At 41.4% G+C, this 23,212-nt stretch overlaps 2 protein-coding genes across 4 annotated transcripts in view; one reads left to right on the top strand and one right to left on the bottom strand.

Moving 5' to 3' along the window:
• hs6st3b (heparan sulfate 6-O-sulfotransferase 3b) overlaps positions 1–3,552 on the bottom strand; it is a 105,854-nt gene extending 102,302 nt beyond the window's left edge. Inside the window, exon 1 of the mRNA XM_055878607.1 lies at positions 2,031–3,552. Within this exon, the coding sequence (XP_055734582.1) occupies positions 2,031–2,569 (539 nt within the window). The 5' untranslated portion in view covers positions 2,570–3,552. The remainder of the gene's footprint in view (positions 1–2,030) is intronic.
• A 5,389-nt stretch (positions 3,553–8,941) lies between these two features.
• Positions 8,942–23,212, top strand: part of uggt2 (UDP-glucose glycoprotein glucosyltransferase 2) — a 43,907-nt gene continuing 29,636 nt past the window's right edge. For all 3 annotated transcript variants that reach the window (XM_055878605.1, XM_055878604.1, XM_055878606.1), the window contains exons 1-13: positions 8,942–8,973; positions 9,482–9,615; positions 10,090–10,172; positions 10,457–10,587; positions 16,104–16,216; positions 16,415–16,592; positions 17,517–17,613; positions 17,706–17,775; positions 17,860–17,960; positions 19,802–19,901; positions 20,234–20,294; positions 20,541–20,632; positions 20,856–21,006. In XM_055878605.1, the coding sequence (XP_055734580.1) occupies positions 8,950–8,973; positions 9,482–9,615; positions 10,090–10,172; positions 10,457–10,587; positions 16,104–16,216; positions 16,415–16,592; positions 17,517–17,613; positions 17,706–17,775; positions 17,860–17,960; positions 19,802–19,901; positions 20,234–20,294; positions 20,541–20,632; positions 20,856–21,006 (1,335 nt within the window). In that variant the 5' untranslated portion in view covers positions 8,942–8,949. The remainder of the gene's footprint in view (positions 8,974–9,481; positions 9,616–10,089; positions 10,173–10,456; positions 10,588–16,103; positions 16,217–16,414; positions 16,593–17,516; positions 17,614–17,705; positions 17,776–17,859; positions 17,961–19,801; positions 19,902–20,233; positions 20,295–20,540; positions 20,633–20,855; positions 21,007–23,212) is intronic.

Here is a 23,212-nt window from a genome sequence, read left to right as displayed (position 1 = left end):
ATGTCTCAACCAAACATTACCCAATTATCCACGTTGAAATGACTTGGTATGCCCAGAGGGCCTCAATTGTATGCACATCTGTGAATACATGAAAGTATGGATCACTTAAAATGTCACTTTCCTAATCTCTAAAGGTCATGGTTTGATTGCAGAGATTATGTAGCGTTTGGTCTAGACTACATTTATTTGCAGTGGGCTTTAATACCAGGAAATAAAAGTAAGGGCAACAGCAACAGGAGCGTTTACAGAGGTGGGGACATAATGAGGATATGCTTGAGACAGACCTATTTTCTCATAATAGAGGATGCAGACAAAAAGCAGAGGGGCTTGAAGCCTGCGTAACAGGGTGCTTCTAGGTAAACAGTAGGCAGGGAGAGAACAATGGATATACAAGGTAGAGAGATGGAGAGTGGGAGAATGGTAACTGCTGTGACTGTATTCCTGCATCATTGAAAGGTAATTCAAGGACAAAAAAGACTGAAAAGTGACCAGAGAAAAATAATGTTTAAGAAAATGAACAGCATTGAAACATTACAATTCATGCTACAGACAGTGAGCTGGGGATATAAAATTATTAAAGGAGACTATAATGGATTAGAGATTACATGGTTGACATGAGGAGTGAAGAGAGCCTTTGCACAAAAGCAGATACCAGACAAAAGGATATAACCCACACGATAAACTAATAAACTGGCATGCCATTCAGATAGTCCACTTGAATAGCCCACCTGTAATCCTCTAAAAAAGTGTTTCTCATCGGTGTATACATTCCAGACTGGCCACCTCATACAATATATTTGAACACTGTCCTTGGCTAAACTGTAGAAAAGACCTAAGAGTAGGGGTGCAACTTTGGTTTTAGAAGTAGGGGGGGACATAAATATATATATATTTTTTCTCCCCCAGTCAGAGAAACACTCCAAACAGCCTACCAGACCGCTCGGAGACGTCCGAATGGTCCTAAAGCACACCGTTGCCTCGTTTAATATCACATTCCAATCATAAAACTGTGGGAGACAGGGGGGGGGGGGGTATGCCCCGCCCCTGTCCACAGTGAAAAGTCGCCCCTGCCTAAGAGTAAACTGTTGTTTTTGTGTGTTTGCTACAGCTGTGGTGGACAATGGTGGTGAAGATATAGACATATATCCCTTATGTTCTACATCCATTTCCATGCTATCCTTTTCATAGCAGTGCAGGAGAGTGACGCTTTTTCACACTTGAGATGGATGAACTTCATCTGACATTTTCCCACCCTTCTTTACCTTGCACCCTGTGATGTTTTCAAGGGAAAGTCATGCGCAGATCAAACAGAAAGCACTAACTTAGCAGTTCTGAGAATATAGCACGCATCGTCCATTCCTAGCAGTGGCACCATTTTATGGTTGAATTAATTTTAGTTGCAGGAATGCCCATGTTATTGGTAACACCTAGTTGGTTTACAAAATCCACTCTGTCTGATCTTACTTAATACTATGACCAAAGTTTTTATGTGATTTCAGGTTTCTATCACATCCATTCACTGTCTTCTACACTATCTCTCTGTGCTGAGAGATAGATTTCCACCAGCTGCACTTGGAATCTCTAATTTAACTGGTCCACAGTCTGTCTATCTCTGAGACCTGTAAGGTATCACCAACAACTCCCTGTTGCCTCAGGTAACTTCAAAAGCCTGTTTTGTATTACAGGTAACTTCTAAATGCTTTTTTGTATAACAGTTCATAGTCTCAGAGTTCAATGTACATTGAACTGTAGGCCATGCTGTAATTACAGAAGCACATTGTCATGAGGGTAATGCCAAGGAAAGTGTGAATATGAATGTAAAGGTATTTCTCTCCCTCCCCCATTCCCTCTCTCTCCTTCTCCCTTCTCTCTCTCTACACACACACACACACACACACACACACACACACACACACACACACACACACACACACACACACACACACACACACACACACACACACACACACACACACACACACACACACACATAGATAGATAGAGAGAACGAATAGAATGTTATACAGTACCTTTTGTTCTTTTGAGCTTCCTTCTTGTCCATGATGACAGGTACACAATTGGTGAGCTCTGTCCAGTCGGCATGCAAACCACAGCTCCAGCCCGTAGAGAATCGAGAGAACAGCCAGGACTCCTCTTTCCCTGGTCGGTGGCATGTACATTTCTTCTGCCCTGGCTTGCAGTCGCATGGTTGCTCCAAACGAATATTCCTAACTAAGTGCCTTCCAAACGTGGTTCCCCCGGTTTTTTGAATGTGTAAAAACACTATCACATCGTATCCTTTGATGTTGAAATCCACGTGCCGCTGAAGGTCTCGTTCAGTAAAGTTGAATTTTGACGGCAATTTCGGAGGGCTGTCATCCTCCAGTTCTGTGTAAAAGTCTTCGTTTGTCCGATATTGGGTAGAAAGTATACTGACCCCTCTCAAATTTTCCCCAGTTTTAAAGTGGCAAGAACTGCTGCCAGCTGGACATATATATTGATAGCCTATCATTACAAAGAGAACAGCTAAAATAGGAACTAAAATCAATTTATTGGATTTATCATCCATGTTAACAAGAATATGTTTTCATGCCATTAGTGTGAATTATTACACATGATCCTTTCAGTAGCTGCTGCTTGGTTCATCACAATAATGTCTATGGATCTTCAAAGTGCCACATGTTGATCTGGACAAGATTTAGTTATTGTTCTTGCTATCAAAAGGCATATTTTGGTCTAAGCAGGTAGCCTACCTTTATGTTTCACGGATACTGCAGTCATATCACACCAGAGCAGATCATTTCAAACAAGACAGGCTTGCAAAAACAGGACATATTCCGGTTACTTCTCTTCATGGTTGTCCAACTTCACAAACGGTATTTTCAGTGCTGCACACTGACGTCCCCCGTGCTAGAATTTCAAGTGAAACCGAACCAGTCAACATGTTTCATTCTGATCCCGCAAAATTACAACTTTACATCTCGGGAAACAGTTGTCTGATTCACTTCAGCACCACAAACGTGCTTGTAGGGAAGTGGAGAAATGTCGGCGTTCATATATCCTTATGTCCAAGGCGTGCGCATGAAGGGGCAAGCGACTGCTGCTCCGACTACAGTGGGATGGGTCCTGAAGCATCCTCATACATCGCGCGGTTCAGTTTTGTTCAAACATTGCAGGCTAGCTTAGGCTATTACTTGAAGATGCTGCTGCATTCAAGACCCGGTGATCATGTTACGCCCTCTTCGTGGTAATAATCTATCTATCGATTTTTGTGGACATAACCAAGGCTACTGTAACTTGGCTATAGGCTAGCATAGGAGAAAAGGCTCATAATTTTTCTTGTCTCGTAGAACAGATAGCCTACATTCAGCTCTTGCGGATCAGTCAGCACACACAAGTGACTAGACAATTCGATGTTTTTAAACTAAGCTATGAAAAATTGAGAACGGAATGTGAGTTTAGTGCCGTGCAATTAATTAACCAATGATGGTTAATCTTACAACAAGAAAATGCAACCAATAGCACTTTGAAGACTGCAACGAAAGCCAATGGCGACAGAATAATACAATACAAACGACATTACAATATTGCCAGCCAATCAAATGGGGAAACAATGTATCCAGTCCAATCCAAATACTGTACTAACTTCAGGCAGCCTATTTCATACATTGACATGGTTTCATGAGAACCAAAAGCATAGGCCATGCTGTAAATTAGCACAATATTAATAGATAATTAGATTCACTAAAAAAAGAAATAGATATAAAAGTAAAAAACCAATCGCTAGTGAATGAACCATCATCACTTACGACTTCAACACCATGGACAGATGCCAGGTATCAAGTAGCAACACAAGAGGTTGTTTGTTGTAAATTGTTGACACATGGTATCTGTCCATGGTGCTGAAATTGGACGCGAGAATGATTCATTACCACGAAGAACACTTCATGTAAAGGTATTCCATTTTAAAAGAGCCTTTTGCCAATACTATGTAATCTTAAAAGGCTTTAAAAGAGGAACTGAGAAATACATTTTTAGAAAAGTACTTGATTTATTTTTTAAACTGCAGACTTACAGAGTAAATTGCAAATGGCTGGTGAAAACAATGGGCGCATTTGAGTAGTAAGGCTACACCAACCAACTGTAGACAAAAGTCAAGGTGTGATGTCAGGGGAGATCAGGAACGGATTACCTAATGCAAGCCACGTGCCCCGGGGCCCGACCTCCAGGGGCCCCCTACCCCCAAAAATTATAATATATACATATACAGTACCAGTCAAAGGTTTGGACACACCTACTCATTTATTTATTTAGCTATTTTCTACATTGTAGAATAATAGTGAAAACATCAAAACTATGAAATAACAGATATGGAATCGTGTAGTAACCAAAAAAGTGTTAAACAAATCAAAATATAGTTTATATTTGAGATGCTTCAAAGTAGCCACCCTTTGCCTTGATGACAGCTTGCACACTCTTGGCATTCTCTCAACCAGCTTCATGAGGTAGTCACCTGTAACGCATTTCAATATAGAGGTGTGCATTGTTAAAAGTTAATTTGTGGAATTTCTTTCCTTCTTAATGCGTTTGAGCCAATCAGTTGTGTTGTGATAAGGTAGGGGTGGTATACAGAAGATAGCCCTATTTGGTAAAAGACCAAGTCCATATTGTGGCAAGAACAGATCAAATAAGCAAAGAGAAACGACAGTCCATCATTACTTTAAGACATGAAGGTCAGTCAATCTGGACAATGTCAAGAACTTTGAAGGTTTCTTCAAGTGCAGTCGCAAAAACCATCAAGCACTATGATGAAACTGTCTCTCATGAGGACTGCCACAGGAAAGGAAGACCCAGAGTTACCTCTGCTGCAGAGGATAAATTCATTAGAGTTACCAGCCTCAGAAATTGCAGCCCAAATAAATGCTTCACAGAGTTCAAGAAACAGACACATTTCAACATCAACTGTTCAGAGGAGACTACGTGAATCAGGCCTTCATGGTTGAATCGCTGCAAAGAAACCAAGGACAGAAGAAGAAGAAAAAGAAGAAGAGACTTGTTTGGGGCAAGAAACATGAGCAATGGACATTAGACCGGTGGAAATCTGTCCTTTGGTCTGATGAGTCCAAATTTGAGATTTTGGGTTCCAACCACTGTGTCTTTGTGAGACGAAGAGTAGGTGAATGGATGATCTCCGCATATGTGGTTCCCCACGTGAAGCATGGAGGAGGATGTGTGATTGTGTAGGGGTGCTTTGCTGGTGACACTCTCTGTGAATTATTTAGAATTCAAGTCACACTGTGGTACCCAGCATTTTCTGTAAACGGTTGCAGGAGTGGGGGCTGGGGGGAGCAAATATCATAAGAGCACTTCATAAGCAATGGCAAAATGGTTAGAATCGCAGGAAATTGGCTTTAAAATTGCAACATTTTCTCTCAGCCTCATGGCAAAATGAAGGAGGAGAGATTACTGTGAAACTACCTTGGTTTACTCTTTTATCTGTGGATTAATTGTCGGAGTAGAGGACCTTCTGCATTTCAGGTAAAATAACAACTCAATGTTTATATCCCAGGACAAATTAGTTAGCAACAGCAAGCAAGCTAGCTAAATTGCCATAAATGTTTAATGCTTTCGACCTGTCCCAAATTAATATAGTTGGGTCAGAGTTTATTTTCATATTTCAACCTGCGTGTCCTGATCAAGTCTGGTGTGGACGGACAAAATCAATGTGCACGCGGTGGCGTACGCACGTGCCGGGTGTAGTCAGCATGTAATGTGGTTTTCCAACAGCAAGACTCAGATTAACATGGCAGTGTTGCCATTGCTTATAAAAGTTTTTCTTTAAAATGTTGAACTAAACATGTCTCCAAACCTAATATCACACACTCACCGTCTGAAATCATATGCATGTGTTAAATAATCAGAGTGAGAGAGAGCCTCATTTGTAGACTATTAATCAAGGCAAAGTTGGTTCCTGTTTCAGTCAAACAAATTAAAAACACCCTAATGATTGGTTGACAATAGAGCCTCCCACCCTCAATGCAGCCGATGGCTGTAAGATGAAGTTGGTAAAGAGCAACTGCAGAACTGCAGTCAAATCTTCATGACCTATGATCACAGAATTTTTGTAACGTTCATGTAGTCGACGTGTAGGTCCAAGTTGGTCAATTGTTATCCCCATAATGCAACACACTTTGAAAGGCGGTGACCAACGATGGTCATTAGTCTACAGTTTAAAAATGTAAATTAATACTTTAAATAAATACATTTTAAACAGAGTAATTGAGTCCATAGTGAAGGACTCTCCAGTTGGTTTAACACAGGCAGCGCAATTCTGATCTCCCCCCCCCCACTAATTGCTCTTTTGACCAATCAGATCAGCTCTGAAAAAGAACAGATGTGAAGTAGTGGAAAAAATATCAGAATTGGGCTGCTTGTCTAAACACAGCCACTTCACAAGCCTATACAGCAGCTGCAAATCAAATCAAAATGTATTTTTTACTTTAGTTTATATTTAGTTCATATTTTTCTTAACTCTTATTTTTCTTAAAAACAGCATTGTTGGTTAAGGCCATTTCACGGTAAGGTCTACACCTATTGTATTCAGCGCAGGTTACAAATACAATTTTTTTTGATTTTTGATCCTAATCTGTCTACGTCTATCTGTCTACATCTGTTTCTTTTGTGTCAGGAATCACATTTAGTAGGCTTAATACTTTAGGGGAACAAACAACCAGATACAATTCAGGTAGAATAGTTCTGAATCCAAAATCGTTTTAAATACTTCACACAAGCTTATAAGAAATCACGCTATGCCCTCTGACGAACCATCAAACAGGAAAAGCGTCAATACAGGACTAAGATCGAATCGTACTACACCGGCTCCGATGCTCGTCGGATGTGGCAGGGCTTGCAAACTATTACAGACTACAAAGGGAAGCACAGCCGAGAGCTGCCCAATAACACAAGCCTACCAGACGAGCTAAATAACTTCTATGCTCGCTTCGAGGCAAGTAACACTGAAACATGCATGAGAGCATGATGTGAGTAAGACCTTTAAACAGGTCAACATTCACAAGGCCGCAGGGCCAGATGGATTACCACGATGTGTACTCCGAGCATGCGCTGACCAACTGGCAAGTGTCTTCACTGACATTTTCAACCTCTCCCTGTCTGAGTCTGTAATTCCAACATGTTTCAAGCAGATCACCATAGTCCCCGTGACCAAAAACAAAGGTAACCTGCCTAAATGACTACCGCCCCGTAGCACTCACGCCTGTAGCCATGAAATGCTTTGAAAGGCTGGTCATGGCTCACATCAACACAATTATCCCAGAAACCCCAGACCCACTCCAATTTGCATACTGCCCCAACAGAGCCACAGATGATGCAATCTCTATTGCACTCCACTCTGCTCTTTCACACATGGACAAAAGGAACACCTATGTGAGAATGCTATTCATTGACTACAGCTCAGCGTTCAACACCATAGTGCCCTCAAAGCTCATCCCAAAGCTAAGGACCCTGGGACTAAAAACCTCACAGCCTATAGGGAAGAGGTCAGAGACCTGACCGTGTGGTGCAAGGACAACAACCTCTCCCTGATCAAGACTAAGGAGATGATTGTGGACTACAGGAAAAGGAGGACTGAGCACGCCCTCATTCTCATCGATGGGGCTGTAGTGGAGCAGGTTGAGAGCTTCAAGTACCTTGGCGTCCACATCACCAACAAACTAACATGGTATAAGCACAGCAGGATGGTCGTGAAGATGGAACGACAAAACCTATTCCCCCTCAGGAGACTGAAAAGATTTGTCATGGGTACTCAGATTCTCAAAAGGTTTTACAGCTGCAACATCTAGTGCATCCTAACGGGTTGCATCACTGCCTGGTATGGCAACTGCTCGGCCTCCGACCGCAAGGCACTACAGAGGGTAATGTGTACGGCCCAGTACATCACCGGGGCCAAGCTTCCATTCATCCATGACCTCTATACCAGGTGGTGTCAAAGACTCCAGCCACCCTAGTCATAGACTGTTCTCTCTGCTACCGCATGGCAAGCAGTAACAGATCGCCAAGTCTAGGTCCAAGAGGCTTATAAAAAGCTTCTACCCCCAAGCCATAAGGCTCCTGAACATCTAATCAAATGGCTACCCAGACTTTTTGCATTTCCCCCCCCCACGCTGATGCTACTCTGTTATCTATGCATAGTCACTTGAATAACTCTACCTACATGTACATATTACCTCAATTACCTCGACACCAGTGCCCCTTCACATTGACTCTGTACCGGTACCTTCTGTATGTAGCCCCACTATTGTTATTTACTGCTGCTCTTATATTATTTGTTATTCTTATCTCTTACTTTTTAAAGGTATATTCTTAGAACTGTATTGTTGGTTAAGGGCTTGTAAGTAAGCATTTCACTGTAGGGTCTACACCTGTTGATTTGATAAAAGTCTCAAAATTAACACATATGCCTACATAGCCAATATGTAGGGCATGCTTTATTAATATAAAATTCGATTGTGATTTCCCATTATTTCACAGTAGGTTATATATAAGGTGCAGCATGTTGCCTTTTCGGGTTCCATATCAGGGATCCTTCAGGCGTCTCTACCCCATTTAAATGATATGTAAAATGGTTTAAGGTAAGCGTTATGGATAGGATAGGGGCTTAGGTTTAGGGTAGGGATGTTGCTCCGCAAACCCCTTGAATAATAAATAAAAAAGAATTTAACATGTAGGTGGCCATGACATTGCATGTCCCAAAATGTTGTCACCAAAAACGAGTTATTTTATTAACTACGCCCGAATACACTTCTTAGAAAGGTATACATTATGTAATACAAAATCCAATACATATTATACAATGTTTTCTTTTCCTTTGGCTGTTAAAAAAAATACAAACAAATATATTTTACAATATAAGAAGTAGCGAAGGACCTATCAATGGCAGCGGCCAGCATTACCGGGGTAAGGAAGATTAATACTGTAACCACTAAAAATGTCTGTAGAATGTTCGAAGCTTCAATTGGGAGCTTATTGGGCTACAAAGTAACAATCTTGTCATAGCCCGTTTTCCTTGACATTATTGTAACGCTGCTTGAATCCGTTTTCATTCATATAAGCAGCTTTCCTATAGTGTGTGTTAAATGAAACGTGAGGCTATCATTTGCTATCCTGACTAGCCTATCATTTGTTATCCTGGCTAACTGAGACTTTCTCACATTAATGATTTCCCGCCCCTGTTACTTTATGTCACGCTCTTTCATCTCATTCGGTTAATCTTCTTCAATGGACTGCATAAGCTATCCCTTCACATAATATGGTGGCTGCTATTGCATCTGTAAACAATTGCTTGCTACAGCTACGTGGCACTTTGAGACGATAACATTACAGGGTCATGTTACATTTCACTCTCTTTTCTATAAATCTAATCTATTGCCGAATATGTCAATCTTCTCCATCGTGTCTTGTGTAGAGGATGAGAACCATAGTGTTGTTGTGGTCGTCGCTGCTTCTGCTGAACGTCCAGTATGTCCAGTCCGCATCGAAAGGCGTCTCTGCTAGTCTGAAAGCCAAGTGGAGCATGACGCCTTTCCTCCTGGAGACAAGGTATATTTTACTGAATAAATTAGCTGGAAAACAAAAACGCATGTCTCCAGGAAGGCCTACTACTTATGTCTCTCCTGAATACCATATATGCAGGCCTATTAATTTTATAAGCGTTAGGCTAGGCTACATGCATGTAGATTATGCTTGTGTACTAATTACAATAGAAATAGGGACTGCTCCTTATTCCACCAAAACGGCTAAGTTGTATAACTATGTAATTACTAAAGTACAATGTGTAGTAATGACAGTGTTACTACAAGACAGGTATAAGAGCAACTAAATGTAACATGTTGCAGTTCCTCATGTAACGGATCGACGCTTCGTGGGTGACTGTTGTTGATGTGTGCAGAAGGTCCCTGGTTCGCGCCCGTGTCGGGGCGGGGGGACGGTTTAAAGTTATACTGTTACACTCAATCATAATGAACTTACATTTTCCTGTGTTCATACCTTTTTATTTCCTAATCTTTTGTTTAGTGAGTTTATTGCAGAGGATGGAAATGAGAAATTCTGGGACTTTGTTGAAACTGTGAAGGAGTTAACGGTTTACAAAAATGGAGGTATGTGGACACTATGATGTGACAAGCGAACACTTCAGTTTTATTACCACAAAATATGTGTTCTCAGATACAATGCTTCTCACACAATCTGTTACATTGCCTCTTTCCGGCACTTCCAGACAGATTGATACAGAAATGTAAATGTGGATTGAATTTGATGAATAATAAAGGTCTTTGGTCCATGAGAAAACCTCATAAATCTGCGTACTAACTAATTTATGTGGATTTTAATTGTGAGAGTCAAGATTCTTTGCGCATTCATTTGACTCAGATTTCCTTTACAGAGTCTGTGCGCTCCTATTACAACTTGGTAATCAAGAAGGCTGGACAGTTTTTGACGGCGCTCCAGGTCAATCTCCTCAAATTTGCTCTCTCCTTGAGGTCCTACTCACCAGCTGTTCATGCATCCCAACAGGTAGGCCCTGAAATACTTTTACAACTCACCTCACTGTGATGATCAATTTGAAGAAAGGCGTTCAATAGCAGGTTGAAACAGTGTAAAACATGTTTTTTTGTAGATCTTGTTTCAAAGCCTAACACAACAAAATGGACAGGGCTTTCTAAGGTGATGATTTAACTCTAAACACCCATACGCATACTAGAGCTTATGCATAGGTTTATTTATTCATTAAAATTATGATTGTGCAGTTATACAATACATAGCCTATGCATATTACGCATAGCAGAAAAACATAAAACAAAAGTGATTTAAGGCGTCTTTGGTACATAATTGGTCGAGAGTGTGGACTGTATTATTATGCATACTGGACGGTCTGTTATGCTACGCTCCAAAATGTATATCAATTAGTCTGCAAGAGAACTTATAGCCATAGGCAATGCTGTTGGTTCATTGATTGTGGAGGGCGGCATACAGTTAGCCTACAATTAGTGAATTTGTATTTGATTTTGAATAGCCTAGTAACAGGGATTTTTTAATGTTTTCATAATTAATTGGGTGACACATTACCTTTTAGCTATACAGAATATCTCACCATCATGCGTTTCCATCTCCTCTCTCCTGTATTCCTTTCTTGAGCGTGCAGACTAAGCACTGGGTAGCTCCAGGAACAAGGTTGGAGAGCCCATGGCATACAGCATTTGGGTGGAATATCACCTGTCGGGCATCGAGAGCACGCACCTCAAACAGTAGTTGATAAGTGGATTGAAATAAGTGTTGTTATATTTATTTCTCAGCTACTCATAATAAGCACATGCTCCGCTATAAAACCCAAGTAGCCTACAAAACGTCTGGAAAGCGCACAGCCTCCATTTGCTATTTGAGTGCATACAGATGACATGTCTTTTCCCCCCTGTTCCTGTCCATTTGATAATGAACCATTTTAAATCGAAAGGCAAGATTAATAGTCTGATGGGTGAAAATATGGTCACTTGATGAAGGAACAGCCTGAGGCAAGGAACAGAGCGCAAGCTTTTCTTTGCTACTTTCTCAAATAATCAATAGTCTATAGTCGCACCATGCAGCCCATGTATGTTTTCATTTCTAAGACATTCTAAGGTTTGTATCATTCACAACTAAAGTTACCAAATAACTCTAAGTCTATTCTAAAATGGATTTAAAAAAAGTCCCCTCATCAATCTATACACAATACCACATAATGACAAAGCAAAAACAGTTTTTATAAATTGTTGCTAATTTATGAAAAATTAAAAAAATTAAATATGACATTTACACAAGTATTCAGACTCGGTACTTAGTTGAAGCACCTTTGGCAGGGATTACAGCCTTGAGTCTTCTTGGGTATGATGATACAAGCTTGGCACACATGTATTTGGGGAGATTCTCCATTCTTCTCTGCATTCTTCCTCTCAAGCTCTGTCAGGTTGGATGGGGAGCGTCGCTGCACAGCTATTTTCAGGTCTCCAGAGATGTCCAGGCTCTGGCTGGGCCACTCAAGGACATTCAGAGACTTGTCACGAAACCACTCCTATGTTGTCTTGGATGTGTTCTTAGGGTTGTTGTCCTGTTGGAAGTTGAACCTTCACCCCAGTCTGAGGTCCTGAGTGCTCTGGAGCAGGTTTTCATCAAGGATATTTCTGTACTTTAATCTGTTAATCTTTCCCTCGATCCTGACTAGTCTCCCAGTCCCTGCCGCTGAAAAACATCCCCACAGCATGATGCTGCCACCCCCATGCTTCACCGTAGGGATGGTGCCAGGTTTTCTCCAGATGTGACACTTGGCATTCAGGCCAAAGACTTTAATCTTGGTTTCATCAGACCAGATAATCTTGTTTCTCATGGTCTGAGAGTCCTTTAGGTGCCTTTTTGGCAAACTCCAAGCGTGCTGTCATGTGCCTTTTTTCTGAGGAGTGGCTTCTGTCTGGCAATTCTACCATAAAGGGCTGATTGATGGAGTGTTCCAGAGATGGTTGTCCTTCTGGAAGGTTCTCCCATTTTCACAGATGAACTCTGGAGCTCTGTCAGAGTGACCATCGGGTTTTTGGTCACCTCCCTGACCAAGGCCCTTCTCCCCCGATTGCTCATTTTGTCCGGGAGGTCAGCTCTAGGAGTATTGGTGGTTCCAAACTTCCATTTAAGAATGATTGAGGCCACTGTGTTCTTGGGGACCTACCTCGACACAATTCTGTCTCGGTCCTCTTTGGACAATTCCTTCAGTTTTTGCTCTGACATGCACTGTCAACTGTGGGACCTTATATAGATAGGTGTGTGCCTTTCTAAATCATCCAATCAATTGAGTTTACAACAGGTAGACTCCAATCAAGTTGTAGAAATATCTCAAGGATGACCAATTGAAACAGGATGCACCTGAGCTAAATTTTGAGTCTCATAGCAAATGGTCTAAATACATACAGTGGCAAGAAAAAGTATGTGAACCCTTTGGAATCACCTGGATTTCTGCATAAATATGTCGTCAAAAAGTCACAACAGTAGACAAACACAGTGTGCTTAAACTAATAACACACAAACAATTATATGTTTTCATGTCTTTATTGAAAACACCATGTAAACATTCACAGTACAGGGTGGAAAAAGTATGTGAGCCCTTGGATTTAATCATGGGTTGACCCTCCTTTGGCAGCAATAACCTCAACCAAATGTTTTCTGTAGTTGCGGATCAGACCTGCACAACGGAAAGGAAGAATTTTTTAACATACCTCTTTACAAAACTGTTTCATTTCAGCTATATTCTTGGGGTGTCTGGTGTGAACTGCTCGAGGTCATACCACAGCATCTCAATCGGGTTGAGGTCAGGACTCTGACTGAGCCACTCCAGAAGGTCTATTTTCTTCTGTTGAAGCCACGGTTGTTGATTTATTTCTGTGTTTTAGGTCATTGTCATGTTGCATCACCCAACTTCTGTTGAGCTTCAATTGGCGGACAGATAGCCTTACATTCTCCTGCAAAATGTCTTGATAAACTTGTGAATTCCTTTTTCCGTCGATGATAGCAAGCTGTCCAGGCCCTGTGGCAGGAAAGCAGCCCCAAATCATGATGCTCCCTCCACCATACTTTACAGTTGGGATGAGGTTTTGATGTTGATATTTTTCTCCACATAGTGTGTGTTCCTTCCAAACAACTCTACTTTAGTTTCATCTGTCACCAGAATATTTTGCCAGGAGCGCTGTGGAACATCCAGGTGCACTTTTGCGAACTTTAGATGTGCAGCAATGTTTTTTTGGACAGCATTGGCTTCTTCCGTGGTGTCCTCCCATGAACAACAGTCTTGTTTAGTGTTTTACGTATCGTAGACTCGTCAACAGAGATATTAGCATGTCCCAGAGATTTCTGTAAGTCTTTAGCTGACACTCTAGGATTCTTCTTAACCTCCAGTGATGATCCATGGCAAGAAGCCTCCAGTGATGATCCATGGCACGAAGCTTCCAGTGATGATCCATGGCACGAAGCCTCCAGTGAGGAGTCATGGCATGGAGCACCCAGCGACGGCCTCCAGTCCGGAGTCTCCAGCGACAGTCCCCAGTCCGGAGCCACCAGCGACGGTCTCCAGTCCGGAGCCTCCAGCGACGGTCCCCAGTCCGGAGCCTCCAGCGACGGTCCCCAGTCCGGGGCCCACAACGAGGGTCCCCAGTCCGGAGCCTCCAGCGACGGTCTCCAGTCCAGAGCCTCCAGCGAGGGTGCCCAGTCCGGGGTCGGCGACGAGGGTCCCCGCACCAAGGGTGTCGCTAAAGTGGGGTGAGCCAGTGGTGGAGCGGGATCTGCGTCCCGCACCTGAGCAGCCACCGCAGATAGATGCCCACCCAGACCCTCCACTATAGGTTCAGGTTTTGCGGCCGGAGTTCGCCCCTTTTGGGGGGGGGGTTCTGTCACGCCCTGACCTTAGAGAGCCTTTTTATGTCTCTATTTGGTTTGGTCAGGGTGTGATTTGGGGTGGGCATTCTATGTTTTTGTTTTCTATGATTTTGTATTTCTATGTTTTGGCCGGGTACGGTTCTCAATCAGGGACAGCTGTCTATCGTTGATTGGGAACCATACTTAGGTAGCCCTTTTCCCTCTTTTCAGTGTGGGAAGTTAACTTTGTTTGTGGCACATAGCCTTAAGCATCACGGTTGTTTTGTATTGTTTATTGTTTTGTCGGCGTCATCACCTAATAAAAGGAATATGTACGCTCACCACGCTGCGCTTTGGTCCTCTTCATTCGACGGCCGTGACACGTAGGGAGAGTAGCAACAGTGCTGAACTTTCTCCATTTATAGACAATTTGTCTTACCGTGGACTGATGAAGATCAAGGCTTTTAGAGATACTTTTGTAACCCTTTCCAACTTTATGCAAGTCAACAATTCTTAATCTTGGGTCTTCTGAGATCTGTTTTGGTCGAGGCATGGTTCTCATCAGGCAATGCTTCTTGTGAATAGCAAACAAAAATTTTGTGCGTTTTTTTAAAGGGCAGGGCAGCTCTAACCGACATATCCAATCTCGTCTCATTGATTGGACTCCAGGTCAGCTGACTCCTGACTCCAATGACCTTTTATTGAAGTCATTAGTCCTAGGGGTTCACATACTTTTTCCAACCTACACTGTGAATGTTTAAATTATGTATTCAATATAGACAAGAAAAATACAATAATGTGTGTGTTATTAGCTTAAGCACACTGTGTTTGTCTATTGTTGTGACTTGGATGAAGAAATGTAATGACTAATTTATACAGAAATCCAGGTAATTCCAAAGGGTTCATACTCTTTCCACTGTATGTAAATAAGGTATTTATTTGTTTAAATTTGCAAACATTTCTGAAAACCTGTTTTCGATTTGTCATTATGGGGTATTGTGTTTAGATTGATGAGGGGATAAAAAAAAAATCTACTTTAGAATAAGGCTGTAATGTAACAAAGTGTGGAAGGGGTCTGAATACTTTCCTGAATGCACTGTCGGACCTGTTTTCAAATGATCACTTTTACGCCCAACATAGCCACTTCACATGCGCACTTGCTCCATAATGGAAAAAATATCCTTTCTATTTTATTCAGCTAAGTTCAATTATATAATTTTTTACTATTAAACCATATAAAATAAAATAATGGCAAGGGACTTATAAGCATATCTTGTCAGCTAAATGAACAAGCCTACAGCCTCTGTCATGGAGCATAGCCATATAACTAACATACAGTAGGCCAACTCATATTCTGTTCTTCTGAAATACATTTTCTTCATATCATAATGTTTCTTTAGACTTTACTGAAATAAATAATGAATTTGTTGTGATGGTATATATTAAATCGATTTATTATACTTTTTAAAATGTAGATGTTCCAATGGCGCCCATCAGCGGCTTGTATGTGTGGGGGCCTGGAGATGCTAAATGTGTTAATGTTAATTAACGGTCAATTACCGTGAGACTGGCAGTCTTTTGCATGACAACCGGCTGACAAAATATCATGACCGCCACAGCCCTAATGCTGTAGCCTAATTGTGTCGCTCCTCTGCTCGCAATAGATAGGCAGTGATGAGTCTCCGCCTGAGGCATGCCTTGCCTTTGTTTCGGTCCATGGCCAACATGGCTGCAGCACAAAGGATTTGAAGAAGCTCCTGAAGGCAGCTGCAGGCAGGTAGCTACACACCACTTCGTTCTCATCTCCTCAGAGGATCTACCTCACTCTAGTGCAAGAGTAAACTAACAACATAAATTTAAATATGTTATTTTATAATTAACAGTTAATAAATGATGTTATTCAAGTTTGATTAGTACAAATTATAGATTTGTATGTAAATGGTGGAATCTAACTTCTCTTTTTACATGTTTGCAGGCCAAAACCTTATCTATACAAGAATGAGCACAGATACCCTGGACTCAATAAGACAGATGTCCCAGTTGTGATCCTTTATGCTGAGATCGGCACCAAAAAGTTTGGCTCCTTCCACAAGGTGCTGGCTGAGAAGGCTGCGGAGGGCAAGCTCATCTATGTGCTGCGTCACTTTGTAGCCGTGAGTAGTGAGGCTTTTTGGATTTCCTTAATAGCTTTGAACGGTATTTAAAGATTGATGTGCTTTAGCCAGGGATTGAAGTGGGATTTTATAGGGGGTGCAACAACTGTCCTCAAAACCGGGTGCTTTACCACACTTATTTTGAACAGTAATCTATTAAATTACCACTGTATGGTGTTTTTGATCCTCAGTTGCTATAACTCATAATGGTTGGCTGTGCTCTTGTACATGTGAAAATCTGATTTGGTTTTGTCCAATATTGGACTGATGTAAGATTGCGTGTTGTTGGAAGCTTGGAAGTGTTCATGCTAATGTAGAACAGGCTTGTGCTTTACTGTGCATTGTGGTCACTGGTTCCAACTTTGAGCTCTGTGGGAAGATGGAATGGAGGGGGTGACAGGAAGGCCATTGCAGCTTTAAGAACAACATCCACAAAGGGCGAGGTCATCAGGGCTGTACAACAAATGGATTGCATTAGCTGCCAGTGTTCAGCAGGAGAATACAGATAACCAGAGGAAGTTTAGCTGGGGCCTGAGTAACGGATGGCCTGACACTGTGAGAAGCACCACTAATGTGTTCTTTTCAGAGATGTACCACAGAGTTCACGAGCTACCGCGTAGGTGTAAAAGACTACACATTCAGAGCGCCTCGTGTCTCTAAGATGTGAATAAAATCTGAAGAATCACAGGGTCGTGAAGTTGAAGTTAACATGCCAGGCCCTTTGGCATGCACTACTGATTGGTCCGCTCATGAAGAAAAAAATGTGATTTCTTATAGGCCTTGAAGTGTTAAATAAGTGTTTTGCTTCCCCCTTATTCGGTGTCAGTATGACAAACACACATCAGTACCATTGGTTCTTAGATTGAATTAAAACAGATGCTTTTATGGTTAAGATTATATTTCCATTGCTGATTTCCACTACAGGAGCCAAGGCCTCAAAAGATGCTGTTGTCCGGATATGGTGTTGAATTGGCCATAAAAAGCACTGAGTACAAAGCTGTGGATGACACACAAGTAAAAGGTTTGTTTGTGCATTCCTATTCTGTATTAAAATATATATTTAACTGATGCCAATTGAAGAATATTAAGGGCAACTCTGCTGCTTTTCCACAGATAAAGGAACAGCGAACACTGATGAGGATGACATTGATGAAGTCCAAGGCTTTCTCTTTGGGAAATTGAAGTGAGTTAATGTATTTGTAAGTCAATGTATTTGTATAACAAATATTAGAACCGTAGTATCACCTTCTGTCTTGTTCCATCCCAGAAACTCCCACCCAGACCTGCAGGAGCAGCTAGGGGAGCTCCGGAAGCATCTGTTAGAGAGCACCAATGACATGGCTCCTCTCAAAGTGTGGGAGCTTCAAGGTACTGAGCATCCATTAGTTATGCTAGAAGTTTTTCCTGACCACATGACCTGACTAGGAAAAACTCAAGGTCCTTGCTAATAGATACCTCGAGTGTACCAACTCAATATTAGAGTGTGTGACTCAATATTAGGATGATGCTCTTAATATTTTGTCAGAAGGGGACCATTGCGCTCTCCCTGGAGCTTGGCTGGTGCGTAAAACCCTCAAATTCAGACAAACAAAAGGTGTAATGGGTCCACACTTGAAAAGATGTCACATAAAGCTTACTTCATTTTTCATTTTTTTTTAATTATTATTATTTTTTATTATTATTTTTTGGGTAGCATACATAGCCGTTTAGGCTTTGCAGCCTTCTGTGTTGTAGGTGCAATTTTATTTGAATTCAAAACAGCATTCGTAGGGAACCACTAATGAGCAGCAGGTGCTTCTAATTAGGGTTGCCACTCATCTGCCAATCATGGATGTAGCTTTTCTGGTTTACCGGTATTCAAGTTAGTCACAAAGAAATACAGAATTATTGGGTATGGGAGCGGGAACAAAGGTCAATTGAGGGCATCAGGCGTGAATTATTCATTAATCAATTGCCGTAGGTGGCTGCTCACTTGGGTACATTATATCAATTCATGAGATAACTTACCACAAAGGACATCAGGCTCAAACGTTCATAAATGTGTGGGGCTAACTCAAACAATATGTAAAATCTGATATGGACAGTGTTGTTGTATAAATTTTGGCCAATAGGAAGGAGATGAAATCGAGTTATTCGTTTATACCGTGCGGGGATACAGAATTACATTTATATACAGTTGAAGTAGGAAGTTTACATACACTTAGGTTGGAGTCATTAAAACTCGTTTTCAACCACTCCACAAATGTCTTGTTAACAAACTATAGTTTTGGCAAGTCGGTTAGGACATCTACTTTGTGCATGACACAAGTAATTTTTCCAAAAATTGTTTACAGACAGATTATTTCACTTATAATTCACTGTGTCACAATTCCAGTGGGTCAGAAGTTTACATACTCTAAGTATACCTGTGTTTATTGACAATAGACTTGATGCATCACAGCTGTCATTGAAAGTAAGTATATAGTTGACAGAAAACTATTTATTCTATTAAGTAAGTTTTATGCAACATCTTTTTGATTACAGACCCATTATACATTGTGTTTGTCTACACTCAGTGTATACCACTCGATCTGACCAGGAAAAAGTCTGAGCCCTTGTTGAGGAAAACCCCCTGGCCATACCCATTCGTTGTGTGCTACCCTGTGTGGCACTTAGTGACTGTGAGGATCACCGTGGTGACAGTTTGATGAATGGAATGGAAATGATAGCACTTTACTCTTGAGCTTAGTAAAGCAATCAGTTTATGTTCAGTAGAGACTGTCAAGCCTAGGTTCAATGTACCGGGCTTGGCCACGTGTTGCTCTAACCGTGTGCTATTACTTTGATTGTATGAAGTGGAGTGGAAATAGGCAGGACTAAGCAAGCTTTCTATAACCCTTACGCCGAATCAGTTCAACTCAGAATGGTATGATGTCCTAAAAAAGGGAAAATGGTCTACTATTTGAAATATTTAGAAGTGGAGCTAATGATATATGTACCGACTTCACAGTCCACACAGTTTCACGGAGTGCCTCAGTCTGAATCAAATATTTGAATGAAATCAATATTTGATTCAATATTTGATTCAATCTATATATTACAAATGAACAATTTTTATTTTTTTATGCATGGCCATTTTTCACCAAGTACTGTAGGCATCCTAAGGTGATCTACCTTTCCAAGAAAAAGTTATCAACTGGTTCAACTTCAAATGATTTCAACTTCAACAGATCTAAGCTTCCAGGCAGCGGCCAGGATCATGTCTGTACCAACGTTTGATGCTCTGAAGCTTATGAGAGACCTCAGTCAGAACTTCCCCAGCAAAGCCAGGTAAAGCTATACACCTCACACTCTTTCTATTTAAAAAAACCAACAACAACCTTGCACAGTCTGTAGGAATAAATAAGCCTATTTGACATGAAATAAGAAGTTCTCCCGGCTTGTAGACTTGAATCCGATCCTGGAGTGTAACTTGTTTTAGACGGCTGTTATGAACAACAAACCAGGAGTGCTGAGTCAGCGGTCTGGCGCGTGATTACAGAGAGTCGGCTGTAGATATATACCATCTGAGGGCCCACAGATTTGGGAGATTAAACGGGGGTTTTATTGCTCAATGGGGAGAAAAAAGCTGATGGTGACTACATGTTTTACTGTTCCCACAGATCACTGACAAGAGTGTCTGTGAACCAAGAAATGAGAAGAGAAATTGAGGAGAACCAAAAGGTGGGATATCAAAAGCAGCAGTTTGTTCCTAAGACTGTGCACTTGTTTGTCTAATGTGAGGTATCAACGTATCATTTGTTTACGGCTATTCATGTAAATTCTCTTACATTCTTTCCACTGGCATCTTAGAGCTTACAACCCTTAGAACCTATTTCTACATTGTAATATCAGCCATTTACTATAGAGAGGAGAGGATGAGGGTTTTGTTGGCATCAGACTAACAGCAGGGAATCCTCTCTGTTTCAGTGGCTGAGTGAGACCATGGGGATCCATCCGGGAGATGGAGGCCTGTTCATCAACGGCCTTCACATTGATCTGGACGTCCACAACCCCTTCAGGTACAGTAAGAGCTAAACTCAGCAGGGAGGATCAACCGTCAGCTTGCCTGCTCTCTGCTCTCTCTCCCCCCTGGTCTCCCCAACCTCAGCATTGGCTGCCCACAGCTCAGTGATCCAGGGCTACGGGATTAAAACTAGCCTAGTGCACCACCGACAGACAGCTCCCCTGCTCGGGGGAAATGAATGCTGAGCTGTGATTTCTCTGATTCTCTGTGTTTGGTAGCATCTTGGACACTATCAGAGGAGAAGCCAAGATCCTGGAGGGTCTCCATAACCTAGGCATTAAGGAAGAGAACCTAGGCAAGCTACTGAGACTGCCCATGAACCCAGTGGAAGAAAACTATGCCTTAGACATCCGCCATCCAGCTATAACGGTGAGAGTCAGGGTGTTCATATTATTTGTTTGCAATATGTGATCTATAAGCTAAGAAACCTTTATACGCTGTTTATTCATTTGTGGGGTTTGAAAGGTGTGAGAAGACAACATATTTGGTGAGAATCAAAATATAGGGTACAAAACCAAGGTCTTTGCTATCTTGGAACCTTGGGACGTCCCAACTCTGACTTGACCCCATTGAAGTTGACATTTACAATGGTTAAGGAAAGGATTAAGGTTTATTGTTCCAGGGTATGGTTAGGATTTAGGGTAGGGACGTCCCAAAGATCCTAGAAAGCACTAACCACAAAATCAAAAGTAGCTCTTAAAGGGCTAGTAGCCTACACTGGGTGTACAATTTTAAATTACAACATTATTTAATCTACCTTCTTCTGCTATTTATTCTGTTACCAATAATATTTACATGTTAATATTATCTTCAAATTATAATTATTACTGTGTCTCATTTTTTAACTAAATCTATTAGCGTTTAAAATGTAATTAGGTACTGAATATCTAGCTGTCTGATAAGACGTTCTGATGGAATGGCTTGTCCTGTACTTTGTAAAAGCCCAGAGTGCATTGAGTGAATGTTGGACAAGGATCTTGGTTCCTTCCTGAACATAACAATGTGAAGGCAAAGTGGACTCGGACTACAGAATAGGTGAAGTGAACTGGCAAAAGAGTCCTCATTCAAAGGCAAGGGCAGTGTGAATACAAAGAGAAGCGAGTTCTTTCGCTTTTTTTTACCCCAGAGTTCACTTTAAAGAGGACTGAGATCGATTATTTTATAGAGGACTATATGTTAAAACACCCTGAGAGATGAACCAGTGCCAACAACAACCGTCCTGTGGAAGGGATTGTTTCTTTCTTTCTCCTGGCCCAGATCAGCATTGCAGGTGCTTTGTCTTGAGTGCTGGCATCGGGGTGTGGATTAGAGGATCAGTCATCAGACTATTGCACTAGTCCCAGTCTGCCAAAAACCTCAATTATACACTTGGCAGCCAGCCAAGGAAAGCTACTGTATCAAATAAAATAAAAAAACGTGCAAACTTTAATATGATGCCCCTCTGCCATTTTATTATGGAAAAGAACTTGAAGAAAACAACAACAAATGAACATGACATTTCATCTGGAGAATGTCTTCTTCCGATCAGGCTTGCTGTCTGTCTTTTCTCTCAGTGAGGCAAGTAGAAAATGTTACCCTTTTGGTTGTCTGCTCTGGGCAGAGACGGACAGGAGTGTTGGTATCCCATTGTGGCTCTTTGTTACTCAGGGAGGTTTCTCAGCCTTGTGAGGGGAGAGAGAGAGTTCTGGTAGTGCCAGTTTGGCTTGTACTGGATTATTAAGCTACAGTAGCCATTTGCTTCCCTACCTCCTAACACTAGAGTCTATACATGTTGCTAACCTCCCATGCACTTTTCACTCAGATGGCTTAAACATAGCACCATCTGCTCCTTGGGGAGTATGGGGTGAAGTGCAGTAGCATTGAATTCATTTGATCGTTGTTAGAGCTGTCGCTCTCCTCATCCTCAGATGAGGTGAGGAGAGAAGGATCTTCTGACCAATATGCGGAGTTAGGGAAATATGCCATCTTTATTTATAACGAAAACTGATGACACGAAAACAAACACTTTAACAAACTACAAAATAAGAAAACGACGTACAACGGAACCTGAACATAAACTCACATCAACAAACGTAAACTCACGAACAGGAACGTACATCAAAACGAACGAACAGCTAAACAGCTCCAAAAGTGAATACATCGAACATAACGAAGACATCACAGGAGACAATCACCCACAAACACACAGTGATAATGCCCTACCTAAATATGACTCTTGATTAGAGGAAAATGCAAACCACCTGCCTCTAATCAAGAGCCATACCAGGCAAACCGAAACCAACATAGAAACAGATAACATAGACTGCCCACCCAAAACACATGCCCTGACCATAAACACATAAAAACTAACATAAATAGGTCAGGACTGTTACAATCGTTTTCAAGACTAAAACTGTAGGTTGCTGTTATGTATGGTATTGAGTTACGGTTGACAATGTTTCTGGCTGATGCGAGTGTGACTTATTTTATTATTAAAATACTGAATTCTAATTAAACGCAGCTACGCTCGCAGAGCTTTCACTGTGCTGATTACTCTGATGTATTTGGGCCTCGGGACACTTAAACTCAGTTTAAG

Source organism: Salvelinus fontinalis, chromosome 23, assembly GCF_029448725.1.
Source record: "Salvelinus fontinalis isolate EN_2023a chromosome 23, ASM2944872v1, whole genome shotgun sequence".
Taxonomy (NCBI): Eukaryota; Metazoa; Chordata; class Actinopteri; order Salmoniformes; family Salmonidae; genus Salvelinus; species Salvelinus fontinalis.
The sequence above is the reverse complement of the archived record's forward strand: the minus strand, read 5'-3'. Positions and strand labels throughout refer to the sequence as shown.